This window comes from Anopheles coluzzii, chromosome 2, assembly GCF_943734685.1.
Source record: "Anopheles coluzzii chromosome 2, AcolN3, whole genome shotgun sequence".
NCBI lineage: Eukaryota > Metazoa > Arthropoda > Insecta > Diptera > Culicidae > Anopheles > Anopheles coluzzii.
The window spans coordinates 37333192-37351030 of record NC_064670.1 but is presented as its reverse complement, the minus strand read 5'-3'; the positions used below and the strand labels follow the sequence as shown (position 1 = coordinate 37351030).

The 17839-nt window shown below is 51.4% G+C and overlaps 4 protein-coding genes across 8 annotated transcripts; all 4 read left to right on the top strand.

The window, feature by feature from the left end:
• Positions 1-145: 145 nt before the first annotated feature.
• Positions 146-1037, top strand: LOC125906385 (ADP-ribosylation factor-like protein 6-interacting protein 4). Its single transcript, XM_049605749.1, has one exon. It carries the CDS (start codon positions 235-237, stop codon positions 934-936), a length of 702 nt encoding a protein of 233 aa, XP_049461706.1. The 5' UTR covers positions 146-234; the 3' UTR covers positions 937-1037.
• Positions 1038-1133: 96 nt separating this feature from the next.
• Positions 1134-5520, top strand: LOC120948796 (zinc finger protein 91). 3 transcript variants are annotated; one of them, XM_040365507.2, is made up of 3 exons: positions 1134-1401; positions 1594-1722; positions 1783-5520. In XM_040365507.2, the coding sequence occupies exons 2-3, from the start codon at positions 1670-1672 to the stop codon at positions 5156-5158; spliced, it is 3429 nt and encodes a 1142-aa protein (XP_040221441.2). In that variant the 5' UTR covers positions 1134-1401; positions 1594-1669; the 3' UTR covers positions 5159-5520. The 3 variants fall into 3 exon arrangements, with proteins under 3 accessions (XP_040221441.2, XP_049461651.1, XP_049461650.1); XM_049605694.1 differs by having other exon boundaries at positions 1134-1482; XM_049605693.1 differs by having other exon boundaries at positions 1134-1722.
• A 523-nt stretch (positions 5521-6043) lies between these two features.
• Positions 6044-12392, top strand: LOC120948747 (hamartin). 3 transcript variants are annotated; one of them, XM_040365437.2, is made up of 6 exons: positions 6044-6158; positions 6263-6814; positions 6967-10368; positions 10441-10598; positions 10679-10793; positions 10886-12392. In XM_040365437.2, exons 2-6 carry the CDS (start codon positions 6721-6723, stop codon positions 11158-11160), a joined length of 4044 nt encoding a protein of 1347 aa, XP_040221371.2. In that variant the 5' UTR covers positions 6044-6158; positions 6263-6720; the 3' UTR covers positions 11161-12392. The 3 variants fall into 3 exon arrangements, with proteins under 3 accessions (XP_040221371.2, XP_040221373.2, XP_040221374.2); XM_040365439.2 differs by having other exon boundaries at positions 6047-6429; positions 6696-6814; XM_040365440.2 differs by having other exon boundaries at positions 6050-6158; positions 6696-6814.
• Positions 12393-14502: 2110 nt separating this feature from the next.
• On the top strand, positions 14503-16072 carry LOC120950069 (uncharacterized). Its single transcript, XM_040367807.2, has 2 exons — positions 14503-15430; positions 15506-16072. Exons 1-2 carry the CDS (start codon positions 15338-15340, stop codon positions 15917-15919), a joined length of 507 nt encoding a protein of 168 aa, XP_040223741.2. The 5' UTR covers positions 14503-15337; the 3' UTR covers positions 15920-16072.
• Positions 16073-17839: the final 1767 nt, after the last annotated feature.

Genomic DNA, 17839 nt, shown 5'->3' with positions numbered 1-17839 from the left:
ATTACGATAGCATGTATGCTTTCTACCTACCTATCTATTTTATGGTACAAGATTTATTTTCTGCTACCCCTACCCTTACACCGCGTACTTCGTGCTGTGGCGATTTCACCACTACACCCATACAATGCCTCAGAGCGACTGCAAACAAACGGCTGTCAAACTTCCGCTCTCTCCGGCTCACAGTTGCAGAACGTAAACAAACATCCACATTACTTTCTTGGTAACTCTAGCGCAATGAAGGACAGCCGGAAGCGTCGGAAATCAAGACGCGATAGTACGTCTTCATCCTCATCCTCAAGCCGAGATAGTAGCGCCAGTTCCACCAGCGGCACCAGCGATAGTGACTCCTCCAGCACCAGCAGCTCCAGCCGGAGCAGTAGCGTCGAGCGAAAGCGCCGGAAAAAGGAGCTGAAGAAAAAGCTAGCCAAGCAACAGAAGAAGGAAGCGAAAGCCAAAAAGAAGGCACTGCGCAAGGAAAAGAAAGCCAGAAGGAAGCAGGAAAAGTTGGAGAGCAAGCTCGCGAAACGAAAACTAAAAGAAGAGCGGAAAAGCCGGAGAAAGCAGGAAAAACACTCGAAAGATGGGGACATCCCGAATAGCAGTAGTAGTAGGACGGCACCACCATCGGCAGGGAAAGACCAGGGAAGCGGCCCATCAGTGTTGGCCTCGGATCCGTCGCTAGACTGTGGTATTCCCCTCGATCTAATGAATCGGAAAGCGATGGCACCGGAAACGCGCGAAGAGTATGAGGCACGGCAATCGATTCTGCGACGGGTGGTCGATCCAGAAACAGGCCGAACGCGACTGATCAAGGGCGACGGGGAAATCATCGAGGAGTGTGTGAGTCGCGACCGGCACAAGGAGATCAACCGGCAGGCAACGGCAGGTGATGGGGCAGAGTTTCAGCGCAAAACACTCGGACGCAATGTGCGCTAAAGGCACACAGTCAATGCTACCAAAAATAAACAACAATATTTGCAAACCAAAAAGAAAAAAAAAGTCGTTTAAAAAACAAGTTTACTGTGATTTGTTGCGCGTTTTCTGTCATTTTCCAGCTCACTTCCGTTTTGACATTTTGGCAACAGGCGAAGGTGTGCGTGCGCTTTTTGCAGCAAATCGTCACGCACACGTACACACAGGCTTAGACGGACGGATTGAGACGACGTCTTCTGTCACAGGTGAAAGAAAAGATGCTGCGTGAACCAACACAGCGGCAGCGTCGCGAAAAATGCAGACCAAAAGTGTAGCTCAAGATTGAACCGTTCAAGGACGATGGACGAAGGATCATTATTTGTGTTAGCTTTCGTAATTTGAGAGTAAGCCTGTCGTCTGTGCGTGTGTGTGCTCTCTGTGCTTGTTATTCGTCCTCCTGTTTCGTGTTGCTACGGTTCGGCGGATCAGGTAATCCCTGCTTTGCATCAACGTGCTTTCTCGACCCGAGCCCTGCGGACAGTTATTGATTGCCGGCCTGGCCTTGTTCAGGTAGCGAAAGGAGGCGCATAGTCCGCATCAATCGCCGCCAGTGGCGTCTTGCACCGACGATGATCGATTGATTTCAGCGTACACATAATCATTCCCGTTTGGTTCCTTTAGCCGTAAACAATAGTATCTGTCCTGTCGTTTGTTTTGCTTCAACGTCACATCGCCGACGGTAAAAAAACAAACGAGCATGGAGCCAGAGCAAGAGCCCGAACCGATCGGAGAAGATGATCCAGTGGATGTGTAAGTGACCCAACAGAACACTTTCTGTATCTTATTTTAATACATTTCACCTCGTTTCAGTCCGAACTCGAATCCCGAAACATACTGCCGGTTTTGCTTCTCGGAGAACGAAGTAGAACCACTGTTTGCCGCGAATGGCACGCAGGCCAGTGCCGAACTGCTGCAACGCATCCAAGAGTGCATCGGCATCAAGCTGACACGGAAGGAATACTGCCCCAGCGCCATTTGCTGGTCGTGTACGCTCACGCTGGAGGAGTTCCAATGCTTTCGCAAACGTTGCTTGAAATTCGACACACTGGTGCGGCGCTTGCTGCCGACGGTGAAATCGGAACCGAGCCATCGCACTGCCACACCGACGACTGCGGGGCAGAAGGAGAAAAAAATTACCAGCAAGCAACAGCCGGCGGCAAATGTGGCCGATTCGGAGAAAAACAATGGTGGGCCGTCGACTGCGTTGAAGTTCAAATGCCAGTTTTGTCCGCGCAGCTTCAAGCACCGAATGTATTTGGATCAGCATCTCTGGAAGCATCGGGACCGGATCGCGGCGGATGCAGCCTCCGCCGCCGGCGCGGGCACTAAAAAAATTCCTCACGTAAATGGAAACGGCAGCTCAGCGGTAAAGATTAAATCGGAACAAGCTGCGCAACAGAAATCCGCTGAGCAGAAAGCTCCTCCTGCTGCTGCTCATCCCGCTGGTGGCGGTGCTACCGATCGGCCAATTAGCTGTGAATACTGTCCCCGCAAGTTTACCCGCCGGATGTACTACATGCAGCATCTTCGCCGGCACAAACCGGACGAGCGGCTGTTCCGCTGCCGGCATTGCCCGCGCAGCTTCACGTCACAGCTGCGACGTACCGGGCACGAGCGAAAGATACACGGCCAGCTGAGCAACCCAAAGTCGGAGCAAAAGGACACCTTCTCCTGTCCGAAGTGTTCGCGCGTGTTTAAGCACCGGTCGTCGTTGCGGATGCATATGCTGAACCACGACGGACAGCTGCCGTACGGGTGCGACATCTGCAACTGTCGCTTTTACAGCGTCAGCTATCTGGCCCTGCACAAGAAGCGCTACCATGGCCCGAACGCGGCCCGGTCCATGACGAACGGTACCTCCATTCCGTGCCATTACTGTTCGCGCTGGTTTCTGCGCGAGTGCGACCGGTCGAGCCACATCAAGCAGATGCACGCGGACATGCACGCGAGCAAAGAGTCAGCGGCCGGGTTTAACCAACTGCTCGAAGACTGCCCCCCGGCAGACAGTGAGGGACTGACCGATCCGGAAATGTTGCCGCCAAACGTGCACGAGCCGATGATGGTGATCAAGGAGGAGGAACCGGACGGGCACGAAGCGGCGGCTTCCAATTCGGTAGCGAACAATCCGGACACGCTGCAGTTCTACTGCTACTCCTGTGCCATGCCGTTCGACACGGAGGACATGTTCTCGGAGCATCTGGACGATCAGCATCCGTTCGGGGGCGAACAGCTGATGGATCAGCTACAGTCGGCTTCCCCGTTCGGGGAGCAACAGCAGCAGGAACAGCAGGACCAGGATGCGAACGTGTTCAAATGTCCGTACTGTCCGAAAACGTTCACGCGCAAATGGAGTTTGACGCAGCACTTGCCGACGCACATCGCGAAGAAAGGATACCAGTGCGAATACTGTCCTGCGATCTTTACGCGCAACGAGTACTTGCGCACGCACCGGAAGCGCAAACATCCGAATCTGCCAGAGACGGGCGCGCACAAATGCAGCTACTGTCCGCGCATGTTCAACATGGTGCGATACAAAAAGGTGCACGAACGGATCGCACACATCAAGAAGGGAGACATCCTGCCGGAAGGGGACGACACGGAGAGCAGTGAGGTGGCGGCAATCAACAGTTTGCAGGTTGAGAAGCAGCTGGACGAAAGTAGCAACAGCCTGGCACCGGAGCTACCTTCCCGTGCGTCGGACAGTTTCGATCAAGCGTCCAACGACGCGCCCAGTGTCGCTTCCGTGCATAACTACGCCGATCTGGAAGCATCCTCACGGCTCGCCGTTGTGCTGGAACGGTTGCCGGCACAGGAGCTGGAACAGTACCGATGGCAGCTGGAGCACTACGCAAGTATGCCACCCGTCATCGAAATCAAGCGGGAACTGTTGGATCCCCAGTACGGCGATATCGAGGGCGAGGGCGAGGGCTTCAATGACAACGCTGTTTATGATGGTAATAATTACGACGATGAGCAGGTGGAAGAGGAAGATGCTGCTAGCAATGACGCGGAGGATTCGTTTCAGCCAGACGAAACGAACGATTCGGGAAAGCAGCTACTGAAGCGAAAGCGTACCAAGTTTGGCATCACGCTTCATCCCTGTCCGCACTGCTCGAAACTGTTCAAAACCCGCACAGCGCTCCGGCTGCACGCGCTTTACCACAGTGGCGATCTGCCGCACCGGTGTGACGAGTGTGGCGTACAGTTTATGCGCTACAACCAGCTCGTGTATCACACGAACCGGTACCATGGGGCGAACAGCGCTACGATGGCAGCCCGGTACAGCTGCGACTACTGTCCGCGCATTTTCCTGCGCAAGCAGGACCGCACCACGCACCAGCTGATGGTGCACGCGCGCGATCAGGCGAATGCGATCGATAAATCGCCGGCGCTCACAATCGCGAAGAAAACGAAACGCAAAGATTACGTGTGCCGCGTGTGCGATGCGGAGTTCGAGAAGTATCGGCGGTGCGTCCGGCACATCACACTCATCCACGCGGGCTCGGATGGTGAACCGGAGTGTCGACCGATCAAGCTATGCCACTGCAGCATCTGCAGCGGCATCTACAAGAAGCGCGACGACTGGCACGAGCATCTGAACGACCATCCGAGCGTGCGGCCGCACCACTGCGAGCAGTGCATCCGGAGGCGCAGGAAAGCGTCCAGCCGGAAGCAGGTGCACCGCTGCTCCTACTGCCCGAAAGCGTTCGAGCACAAGCCGAACCTGGCGTCGCATCTGCGCATACACAAGCAGCAGCTGCGGTTCCCGTGCAGCGAGTGCGGCGTAATGTACGACCGGTATCGCGATCTGCTGACGCACCAGAGCCGCTACCATCCGGAGAATCAGGACGATTCGGTTGCGCGTGAGCCGCTGCCAAAGTGCAACTTTTGTCCGCGTGTGTTCACCCGGCAGCGGGATGTCAAGTATCACCAGGAGCAGGTGCATGCGGATCAAGTGATACCGGCTGGCGACGCGGAAGCTACTAACGAACCGGAGGAGGATGAAGAACCGGACGAGCAGCAGGAAAATGAGGGTGATGGTTTGATGACATTCGGGTTTGGGCCGGAGATGTTTCCCGAGCCCGACGTGCAAGAGGACCCGGTGTTTAATGCAGCTGACCTGCCGATCAAATCGGAGCCGGATCCCGATCCCCCGTCACCAAGCAGTAATATGATGATTGATTGAGTTAATTTATTCCCTAGCTGTCGCAAATGTTTTCGTAAAGTGCTATGTGACGAAAGGCCCCACAATGCATCACAACTGTGTAGATTTACATTTGAATGTAGTGTTCATCTTTCTTTTTTTATCAAACAGTTTGACTTTGCGCAATGCAATTGTATGATTTCGAGAAGGTAAAAGGGACGATTTTTGCTACGTACACATTACAACGCGGCATTTAAATAAAGACTTGCAGTAATCATTATCGAGTAACATTACATACCTCTGCTTGGTTAGGTTCGAATCAATTAAGCTAAAACTATGTCGACTTACGTGTGTTTGCGTTGGATATTATTAGCATATAAAGCAATAAAAGTAACACAAAGAGACGATGAACTTATTTTTTGTTGGCGCCTGCAATGGAAATGGGGATGTGCATCAAATTTAACAGTAAACATCGGATGGAATCAACATTTAGCGGGTAGTTTGAGTAGGATAGTTCGCTTAACAAACAGGTTTTTGGGGTTATAATACTTAGGAGGTAAGCTTACCACAACTGAAGAGTGTGGTGAATTTAAAGCGAAATTTAGCACAAAAATAACGCACAATTTGGAAATGGGACAACAGCTCGTGCTATTGTTTACGTTTTCTCTGCTACGTGTAATTATACCTTAAGCTATCAGCTGTCAACTCAATCGGTATGCAGCCGCGAACACACTGTACGAAACCACGGCGCATAAAAAAAACTCATCGGAATTATTATTCTTAAGTGTTTAATCGTCTGCTTAAATGGCGAAACTGTTTTGAGCAGTTAAGCTATGCATAAGTAAAACGAACAAAGCCGTACAATAGGCTATCAAGTTGAATCGTCTTTTCGCTTCCACCCAGTATTTATTTACCGCTGTCAAAAGGTTAGCTTCGTGTGGCCACGGCTTCATGTCAAGAACAGAAGGTGGACCGCGATAGTGTGTAGTCGGGGAACGTAAAAACATTTGTAGCATGGAAAAGTTGTAGAACGTTGCGAATGGTAACAAATTTCACCGTAGTTTGTGCAATCCCTTCTTGCCCGATACCTAACTGCATACCTTTACACCGGTTCCGGTGCTCCTGCGTGTTGTTCTATCTCCTCAGTTGGATGGTGTTGTTGTTTGATTAGAAGAGGACTAGGAGGCCCGTGGCGGCACCGTTCGCCACTTGCATCTTCCGGTCGGATGTCGGAACTGGCGTAAAGCTTCGGATGATTATTCGACTGTTCGCCGTGTGTATGTCGAAGTGTCGTTTGAGCTGTGCGTAGACAGGTTAGCGTTTTCCCCCCTCCTCGACCCTATCGTAGCGGTGACGTTGGCCGAACTGGGATGTGATAGCAGGGCAACGATTGGCTCTTACTGCGCTGTAAACATCGAAACATACATTCGCCGTCACGGTCAAACCGCGGACCGAGAGCTACAGTGGAACGTTCTCCCTTTCCGGAACCGAACCTTCTTCCTGCTGGCAAACCGTTCTTTGTCCTACGCGGTAAATCTGTGGGCTGTGAAAAAATAGTGAACCATACCTATTTTGACAGTGGCATCGTAACGCAGCGAGCAGCGATGGATGTGGCCAAGCTGTTTGACGATCTCGAGTCCAACAATCTGGACCGGGTAGACGAAGTGAAGCGCAAGTTTCAGGAAATATTTTCATCCAGTAAGTATGCCAATTGGTAGCATGTGGTTTTAAGGTAATCTTCACAATGTACAATTAAAACAAAGCTTCAATCTCCAGGTTGCCCCTGGTCTAGTCAAATATGTTGTTCCTCCGTTGTACATCTATCTTACATTTGTATTGTTTCATTTTAGCAAAAGAATCCTGGCTTGCGTGCAACATGATGGAGTACTTCGCCCACACCTCCTCGATAAGGATCGTGGAAATACTGGTCAAGGTACAACAGCCCCACGATAAGCACATATTCGACCGACTGTCCGAGTGGATTCGGAGCGGTACGTCCAAAACGCTAGCACTCACCCTGTTCGGGCATATCATCCAGAAACGGCCACTCTGGCTGTATAAGGTGGGCAACCACCAGCTGGTAAAGGAGGTGCTGAAGCTATCCAAGGTGGAGAAAGACATTACCTCGCTGATCAATGCGGTCCTGTGCATTATCGATCTGCTGCCCGTGATCCCGCTGGCGATGGGGAGCTTCGTGCAGGATCTGTTCGACGTATTCAACTACCTTGCCACGTGGAACCAGAACGAGTCGCACCTGCCCGAGTACCAGCTGATCCATCTGCAGTTCGGGCTGTACGAGCTGTTCACCCGGCTGTACGGCATGTATCCGTGCAATTTTGTGGCCTTCCTCAAGCAGGAGTACTCGTCGACCGGGCGGCAGGCCGTGTTTCAGCACACGATCAAACCGCTTCTGGACACGGTGAAGATACACCCGCGGCTGGTGCTGTGCGACCGGGACAGCGAGACGAGTCAGCAGCGCTGGAAAAACATGGAACCGCACGACGTGGTGAACGAGTGTGCCCGAATGTCGCTCGAGTATCCGGAGCCGCAGCCGCTGGAAAGCACCCAGGCGCAGCTGCTGGCAGTGAACGGGCCCGGGGGCAACGAGTGTCCCTGCTACATGACACCGATAAAACCGTACGAATACACGGCCGGCGGTGGTACCGATGCGTTCGAATTCCCGTGGAAAGCCAACGTAAATTTTTTCAACACGCTCTCGCTCGACCAGCAGCTGTGCACGATCGCGGCGCAGAACTCGATCTGGTCGCCCAACAGCACGCTTATGCAGCCAACGCCTCCGCCCACCACTGGCACCGTTCCGCACACCCCGATTCCTACGCCCAGCTATACGATCCCTACCGTGCCGGTTCCACAACCACCGGCAGCGGATGGAGCTTCGCCACCGGAAGCAGCGGTCGAAGCAACACCCGAGACAACACCGATGAAGGATACGAAACCGGCGGCCAGCAGTAGGCCCTACCCCACGTCGGTGAAACCCCAGACGGCCCGTGCCATCTGGACGCCGTCGCAACCGGCATCGCCGATCAAGAAGGACATGGGTCAGTCCCACTTCAACTACGAGTATCCGCTCGCGGTGGTCACCTCCAAGAAGCTGCTGCAGGTCGTGAGCGATCGCAACCAGTCGCTGCTGCATCTTTCCGACACGGGCACAACCACGACCACGACCACGATGACAACGGTCGCTTCTGCCACGTCGACCACGAGCAACAGCGTACCGTCCAGTCCACTGCCGATCGATCAGCAGACGATGATGGGTCCGACCGCTCCCGGCACGCGCAACGAGTCGCCCATGGTGCAGATCCAGCCGGCCCAATCACGCCCCGGCGATTTGAGTCAGGAGGACCAGGAGGTGAACGACATCAACAGTCCCCATATGCACCATTCGCAGTCACTGCCGGTCGGTACGGCCGTTCCGATTCGTGATCTGTGTGCGGACGAGGATCAGGACCAGGGCGAGGGGTCACCCTGTTCCGCCGGTGGGCTGCACTTTAAAAACTCACAGTCCGTCATCAACTATACGCGCCGACGGCTGCACAGCCACTGTTTGGTGGATTCGTCTGATCCGTACTACAGCACCGGCACGTCACCGGCGGACACGAGCGGGAACTACCTCCGCAATGGGGCTACCATGGCGACGCAGCTCGTCTCGCTTGGGTCGCGCGGTGGTGGTGGTGGAGGCGGCGGCGGTGTTATCGGTCCTGGCCAGCAGCTGCAAATCCCAGAACCGTTGGCCATTTACGGCCGTCAACAGGTGGCCGAGCAGGAGCAACACCACCATTACCACCATCAGTGTCACCATCACATCCATCTGCACCAACAGCATCATCAACACCATCATCATCACGTTGTTGGAGGTGCGGGCGCGGGGTCGTTGTTTGCAGGGCACCAGCAGCAGCGCCGCCATTCGTTGCCAGATCTGAAGCACTTTGCGCTGAAGGTGAATCCGAAGCTGCTGCTTGACTCGGTTTCGATCGTGAAACAGCGCCAGCTGGGCCAGCAGCCGAATCGGGCGGGTGAGACGGCCAACGGCGCTGGCAACAACAGTGCATCGTCCTCGGAAGGTGTCGGCAGCAACGCAGACAGTAGCCCATCGGAGGAGGAAGCCATCTCGGCGGCGACGCACTTTCACAGCAAGCAGGAACAACGCTCCAGTGAGCAGCTCGCACGCAACCAGGAACTTTTCCGCCAGCTGCGCAACAATCTAACGACCGTCGTCACACCTATCAGTCATCTGCAGCACCACCGTGGACATCACCACCCTCACCACCAGCAGCAACAGCAGCTGCGGCTCCAGGGGGAATCGTTCAGTGTTACCCGATCGCGACTCGATCACCAGGCCAGCAGTGCAGGAACGGCGATCGTGCCGGTTCCGTCACATGCGACCATCTCGACCGCGACGCAAACAATCATTAGCTGGCCGCAGCCTTACGAGCAGATATTTTACGGCATCCTGCAGGAAGAGCTGCGCTTCAAGAACAGCATTTCCCAGATGCAGCACGAACAGCAGGTGCAGAAAAGTGGCCGACTCGATCCGTACGCGCTGCTCGACCAGTACATAGAAACGTGTGCGAAAACGCGCGCTACGCAGGCGGAGAATGGCAACCGGGCGAACCTGCCCGAATCGTACTATCAGGACCACATCCGGCTGTTGCATCTGCAGCTGCAGTACGAACGTCATCGGCGGGAGATACACGCCGAGCGCAACCGGCGGCTGCTGGGCAAGAGCCGCAAAATTCGCGCTCTGGAACAGAACAACGAAGCGCTGAAGGATCAGGTGGCCCGGTTGACGCGGGAGATCGCCTCCCTGAATGCGGAGCTCAGTACGGTGCGCCGTAAAACGAACGCCGAGCTTACGGAGGTGTCGCGAGAGTGTGTACGCTGGAAGGAAACGCTCCACCAGGAGCAGGAACTCTGCAAAGAGCGGCAGCTGAAGATCGAGGCACTGCAGGTGGTGATCAAGGACGAGACGGCCCAGCGCCGGGAGGTGAATCTGCAGCTGGAGAACGCACAGGGCGAGCTGTTCGATTTGCGGAACGAGCTGCGGAAAGCGGTCGGCAAGGCGGACTTGGGGCAGCAGTACCGCGAAGAGCTGACCCGTTTGCAGTCGGAGCTGCTGATGATGGGCGAGGTGCAGTTGCGCTTTAAGGAAAAGCTGGCGGAGTTGGAGCGGTTGCGCGCGCGGGAAGCAGAAATTGCACTCATGAAAGCGAACTATCACGAGGAATGGAAAGGTGCGACCAAACCGGAACCGGGGTGTGCATCCGTTCAGTGAATTAACTCTTCTCTCGCCCCCTTTCAAACAGAGCTTAAATTTGCACTGCAGCAAAAATCGGCCCAGCTCGATACGGCCAAGGAACGGCAGGCCGAACTGGAACAGCAGCTGATCAAACGGGAGGAAACTATTACGCACCAGAAACGGACGCTGAAAACGGTGAAGGAAGAAAATCAGGAAAAGTTTAAGGTAAGAGCTATTACCGTTCAACGGGCAAGGAGCTGGCAGAGTGTAGAGAGAATTGTGTGTTCTTATCGCTCTTTATCTAGGCCCTGGAAAACAAATACGAAGCACAAAAGGCAATCATAATCCGCATGGAGGACCAAATCGAAGAGCTGCGCGTCCAGAGTTGCGTTGCGAAATCTCCCGATTCTGATCGGACTGGTAAGAGTGTCTCGCTTTATCACACTGCTATAAACAAACAATCCCTTAAATTCCCTTGAATATGATCATACCAACCGCTCCTTCCTTTCCAGATGCGGTCGGATCGCTCGATCACACATCACCGCTGTCGATCTCGCTGGCGTCCAGCGAGGGTATTCCGGAAATTCGCAACCTATCCGCCCTTGTTGCACAGAATTCGGCCGGTCTGGGGACACAGCTGGGCGGTGGTGGACACAGCAGTACCTTGCCCGGTATGGGAAACAGCAGCACCAGCGGTACCATCGAGCTCGATTCCAATCTTCCCACGCCGACCACGGCCGGTCTGTATCAGCAGGGCCAAGGCGGTGGAACGTTGCCCGATCCATAACAGCATTGCTGTGAGCAATGGTCTATCGTCACCACCGCGTTGACTGATGGTGCAAAGCGAAGTGAAGGATGTATTTCGATGCCGCTTACGAGAGTCGAGCCTTTGGGTGTTTGCGTGTGTGTGTATGTGTTATGCTCGCCGTATGTGCCCGCAGCAATGTTATCACTTGTTACTACTGTTGGCTTCCAGTTTGGTTTGTGTTTTGTTTGTTATTGTTTCCCCCCGTCACAAATCGAACTTTGCTCTTTTTTCTGTTCGGCTATTCGGTTGAAATGTGATTGCAGACGGTTATTGCCCTTCCCTGACAAACAGTCGTATACGGCCATACGTCCTTTTTTTTTGCCTTTTTCCAATTCTCCTTTCAGTAGTGTTCCAATGATGCAATTGGTGGTTTTAGTTGCATGATTGAAAATGCGCTACAAAAAAAAAACTTCCTTATGAACCACACCACACAATCTGGTGGGAGCGTGCGACGTGTGAAGTGTCTTGAGCAGTCGTTAGATAGGATAGGAAGAGATAAAAACATACACCCCACACCCCCCACTACTATTACTGTTTGCACACGAAACCACGGAAACTGCAGCTACTAAAACTGATGCCTCGTCGGATAACCGCTCGGTACGTCGTAATAAATATCTATATTTTCATACGCCAAAGTAAAATCGAACACGAAAACGTGTAAAATACAAAGAAGCGATGGGCGAACGGGACGGGAGGCGCTTCGAAGGCTCGGGGGCGATTTGTGAGGAAAGGAGTTTGAGTAATCATTGCGCTAGATATGTATATTATGAAATAAGCGAAACTACACAGAACGACACCCATTTATGGCGACTGTATGGCATTTACGCAGCCAATAACCGGTGCGATCCACACCGATCCAGACCCACACACACACACACACACACTGATGTGAGACTGTGCAGGGCTTTGCATGATGAGAGCCAGAAAGCGCCCTCCCCCGCCCCAATTGTGAGACTGGACTGTAATTTGAATTCTCGAACACCGAAAACACCGTTGTTAGATACATTAAAGGAGAAGAAAGCGAACCACGAAATCGTTCTCGGCACACCATCACCACCAAACGCATACAAATGCTAAGGATGTTGTACTGAAGCAGATTAGCCCTTACTGTGTTGCGGTTATGTGTGTATATGTGTGTGTGTGTGTAGATGAGATGCTCGATAACGCGAAGATAATAAAGGAAACAAATTACCTAATTCTAGCAGACCGTACTTGATTGAGTGTATTTTTGTTTGTTCTTATAACGGGTATCATAAGCCCAAAACCACCAATATTTGTGATCGATTAAACTGGGTTTTGATGACGAACGATCTCGCGCAATATGTTGCAACTTGCTGGAAGTATGTTCCAGCAAAGCAAGAAAAAATTATCGACCTCAAAACCACATTCCCGAGACAACAGAACGAAAACCGCAATCAGCAGCAGTAGCAGCAAACAAGGGAAAATCTCGATGTTGGGTGCATCACTTGCATTGCGGCGGAATGTGTATCAGCCCGCCAAAGAATGCGGCCCCGCGGGATGGAGACAGTTCGATGAACCGTGTGCCAACTTTCCCACCAACTTGCTGTCCGAAATCACCTGACACGGTACGCCCAATTTTGAATCCTGCGGCCGGCCTGCGGGACGTGTGTGTGTGTGTGCGTCTGTGTTGTCCACATCGAATATGGAAGTGGAAAGCGGCGAACGAGAACCAACCAAAACACAAGTACGGACCACTGCCAGTACGGAAGCAGTGTGCAGCGATCGTTTCGTGCTGCCAGATCTCGATCAGCACCGGTAATGGATTTGAAAGTGTTAAAACAAAGTTAACTGCGTGTAAGGGCAAGGGCCCCCTGAGGACCAAAAAAGAAAATTAACTCACAAAATGGATCAATTTATGAAGGCAGCGGTTCTTCATCAACATTCTGCAAAATGCCCAAATTTAAGATCAATTGTATTTTCGCACACTCACCATACGTATTTTCGCTGTCGGATGGACAATTCATTCGCAGTCAAACACAAAAAAAGCCTTTATTATCAACAAATACCCTTCAGCAACGCTCATTGGTCTAAGAAACACTGGCTTGTTTTGCTCTTCGTATTTCTGTAATACCATTGCCCCATCTCTCCCACCGCGAAACTGCTGCGATTTGTTTTGAACGACTTTGTTTTTGCCGGAAATTCCGCACATTCTTGTCCGCTCAATAAATCCTCACCAGACTACCGGGAGCGGCCATAAAAGAGTAGTCACTCGACTGCCATTCGCAAACGATCGCTCACTATTTCCAGCGACGAAGCAAGTGTGGAAACATAAAAGAGGTCGATGAATGGTTTGCGAAGAAAACGAGAGTAATGAAGCCTGATAGTCCTTTTTTTTAATTTAAAAGGACATAAATAATATTGGGTGTAGTGTTTTGCGAGGTATTGCCCTTTACTTTCGCAATATTTATAGCGCTATTATGTTTTAGTTGAAATATTATACGTTGATATGATTGCTTCATTTACCCAATTGAGTAACCCAAACTGTTGCCTCATGCACTAGGCCTTGTTTCTTCGCTTGAGCCTACGGACCATTCTCTACACAGGTTTGCAACACTCCTAAAACCTAATTTCAGTACATTCCTCGCCGGAAGGCAAACAGTTAGCCGTGCAAGCAGCAGCAACGCATCAGCTCGGAAACGAGCGCTTGTTAAGAACTTATGGTTCATATCAATCAAACGATAGCTATTTACCGGCCTCGTCATCGAGTGGAAGCCGTTGCACTCGCTCCGAAAGGGGGCCCCGTCCCCTAACAACAGCTCCACATAATCGACATTATGTGTGTCGGTTGGGCATTAAGGTACATGCGGATAATAATACTGCTTGCCGCGTCGTCAACCCTCTCGGCTCGGTTACACTCTCGGCCATTATCTAACAGCGCCATTAGCACGCGGTGCCAAATGATAATGGTTTGCATGATTTGATAAATCGAGTCGAGCATCTTAAGTACCATAATTTGTACGGTAATTAAATTAAAACAACCTTCTCAACACGGTCCACTGCTCACACACATACACAGAGACACACCCACTGTTTGCCGATCGGCAGATACGATACGATCGCACCGACCCGCTTGTCCGACCGATCTGATAAGAAGAGAGATCAATGTGCAAGACATCTTGTAAGGCTCCTTTTTGAGCGATCAAACAGTGCTTGATCGAACTGTATTTAGTTTCTATGCGAGAAGGAATAAATAAATGAATTTAATGCAATGGTTTTGTAGCGATAAAATAAAACTATTTTTACTTATCGTTTATAAAATGATGTTTTTACCTACACTCACCTATTGAAGTGTTGGTACAATGTTGGTACGCACTGTACTGTTTGTACCATCATCTGCACTAAACACCTTGCCGAAGTACTGTGCAATGCAAGTGTTTACTTTGATAGCACAAACGCACGGAAGGTATGCTGAGGGGCTAAGCAGGCCATGCTACCATCCTATCACACTAGGCAGTAAATCCGGTTACGTCAAAGGGGGTTCACTTCGGCCAGCCTTTCGATGGCGCTTGCCACCCGATAGACCTTGAACAGGTCCGGCTACTCCCCGGACGCAGGGCGCGCACTTTGCATAATGCGCTACCTTGCTTCATTCGCTGCAGTGTTCCGGGCTGTTTATGCAGCTGCACGCCCCACTGCATCCAAGATGGGTGCACGCTGCACACTCGGTACGGTTGCCATCATCCTCCCTTTTTACGACCTGCCATTCTAAACAACCATGTGCAGTGGCCGAGTACCATCTTATCAGTGTCACCATCGGGTGCAGGTTATAGGTTCCGGTGTTATTCTTCAGTCTTTCGCAATTGGTTTGGCAAACGTGTCTAAACGATCGGTTCAAATCGGTTACATTAGTCGTCGGTTAGAATGAGCGTCCCCGATCCAGCATTGCACCATGCAAAGCAGACGGGAACCCGTCGTTTTTAGACAAGGTGGCCAAGGACGTTTTGCGCGAATGGATGGGCGACACATGCGTCGACATAATGATAAGAAAAGCCTTGCGTAACATACGGTTCCAGTAAGGCACAATCGTGCGAGCAGATATAAGCAAACGGTACCTTATCGTGCTGCTGCAGAGAGCGTTCGGTGACTTGGCTGGCCGGAAAGGTTCGTCGCTTCTGTTGAAGTCTTTCGTGTTGGAATGGCGCACCCGGAGAGATTGCTGTTGCTTGCACTGCTGCTTTCGCTTGTGGCCCACCAATCGACACCGGTTGCTGCTTTCGAAGATTTTCTGGTAAGTTTTACTATCCATCCGGTCGCTCCCATCCCCATACAACTGACCCACTGTATCCCGCCTTTCCTTCGTTAGGACGACATCTTCTCCATTTTCTTCGACTCGGACAGCGAAAGTGAATCGGAAGAACCGATCCAGGTGAATGGGAAGCATGCCACGATCAACGTAATGTGCGACAACTGCACACTGACAATCAACTGTCCCAACTGTAGCAGCATGGCGATGGCACCGATGCCTTCCGGTTCTGCGCAACCGAATGGTGCTAGCTCGCCAACTGCTGCACCGGCACCGGCTGCACCATCCACTACTGCGGCCGCAGTAACAACGGCAGCAACGGAAGCGACTACCACTGTTACTACTGCTACTACTGCTGCTACTCCTGCAGGTACAACCGTTCCGGTCAACACGACAATGGCCGATGGAAACGATGGTATGGCGTCCATGTCGACGGCCGACGGCGAAACTACCACTGCTGCTGCTGCTTTCTAAGCGGTTCCGTGTGCTTTGCACCATCATGGAATGGGCTGGGTCGTTGTGAAAACGAAATGTGGTCCTCTAGTTTTAATGTGCTTTGGTATTTTGTACTTCCACAATTCTCTTTCTTCTGGGAATTATTTAATAAATAAACGAATTTAAGGAAGATTTATCCCTTTTCTTCACTCCATAATAAGTTAGTAACCGCATCGTTTTGGGAAGGAATGATCTACTGTGCTAGATATTTGTGGTTATGTTGATCATAACGATCATGATGATGACGACATAGATACAATTTTGTGTCTTTGAAATTATCCATCTTTTTACCCATTTATCATAATCCATACGAGTAGCAGAAAATGAACTGAAACACCGAATGATTGAGTACCGATCACACCGTGCGCATGGTCAACCAGTAAGCCCGGTTAATTACCCACTCACTGCTCCCTTAATTAGGCGTGTGTGCCGATCAGTGTTCTGCCGTGCGCAGTGAGTTTATCTCGCAAAACGATGCAGGCAGGTTTATTGACTTTAATTTCTAAGCCATCGCAAACTGGCAGAGTATTATTAAGCTGATCATTAAGCTGAGCTGTACTCTAGTTTTTGATGATAGTCGTGCTCTTGACGCTTTGGATTATGCTGCACTGTGAAGGTAAGGAGCTGAGAGTTTGAAAAAAAGAAGCTGAAAATTAAACAGGATTAACTGATTTACCAGCGGTACCGCGCGGACCATTTTATTAGCATTAGAGTTGCTTTAAAGCGGATGTATTAGCTTACTAAGCGCAGTAGTAAACCTGTATGCAGAGCAAAACACTGCCCCTTGCTTAGTCGATTAATAGCGTCACATAGCATTGATTCATTTTTGTTACCATCGCTACCAAGTGGATGAGAAACTGCACGACGACATTTCCCATGGCTCGAGGCGCTACCAACACTACCAATAGTGAATTTCCGTTGGCAACACTGACACTGAAGCTTACCGCGCAACAGTGTACCACACTGTGTCAAGCCAGTAAATGTCCAGCTGCAATGTTTGCACATTGACAGCTTCTTTCCGACCAAACACCGGGGGGGGGGGGCTACCGAGGGGCAGGAAAACAGTAATTATATCTCAGCGCCGAACAACCAAAAACACGCTGCTCAACGTTCACTCCGAACACGATGTTTTTTGTTTGATGTGTGCTGGTAAGTGGCCATAACCGTCCAGCACATTGCGCATGGCCGGGTTGATTAAGACATAAGAGGAATCTCATCGCGCCGCGCAGCAATTCGGATAATGGTTCTGCTGCACTGGCTGCTGCAGCAAAGCCCATTCGATATCTAATCTTAAGCCACACGAGCAGCTCACGCTCACACGGGCTTCTCCTCGTTATTGTGTACATTAACGCCAACTAACACGATCTATCTAGCAATGACCACCGTACAACCGGCTCCCCATGTGCCCCGTGGGCACTTTGCTCACATTAATCACCCAGCGCTTGAGCGATAAAGCTGTTCAGCATCCTTTCCGTTGCCTGTCCGTATCCAGCGCACATTACAAACGGGTGTCCTCGGCCGTCCTCTCCCTCTATCTGTCTCCCGCTGCCCCTGTTTTCCCGCATACCAAGTCGATCAAGACGGTGGCAAAGTGCCGACATGGAATGCGACGATTACACACCTGTACGAAAAAGGGAGCCAATGGCAAGTGTGGAACCGCGTGAAGAAGGCTCTTACCAAGCTGAGCAGCACGAACAGTGTAGTAAAAAAAAGACACACACAACAAACGAATAAATAAATCTGCAATTGCACCTAACGGCACCCCCTGGTTGGGGGGATTGGCTCGCGCATCGAAACCGATCGCCGCCACGATCGCGTAGAGGCAGATTGAAGGAAGCAACCACAACAAAAAAATGAGAAAAATGAAATAAACTAGCAAATAAAACGAAACGAAACAAA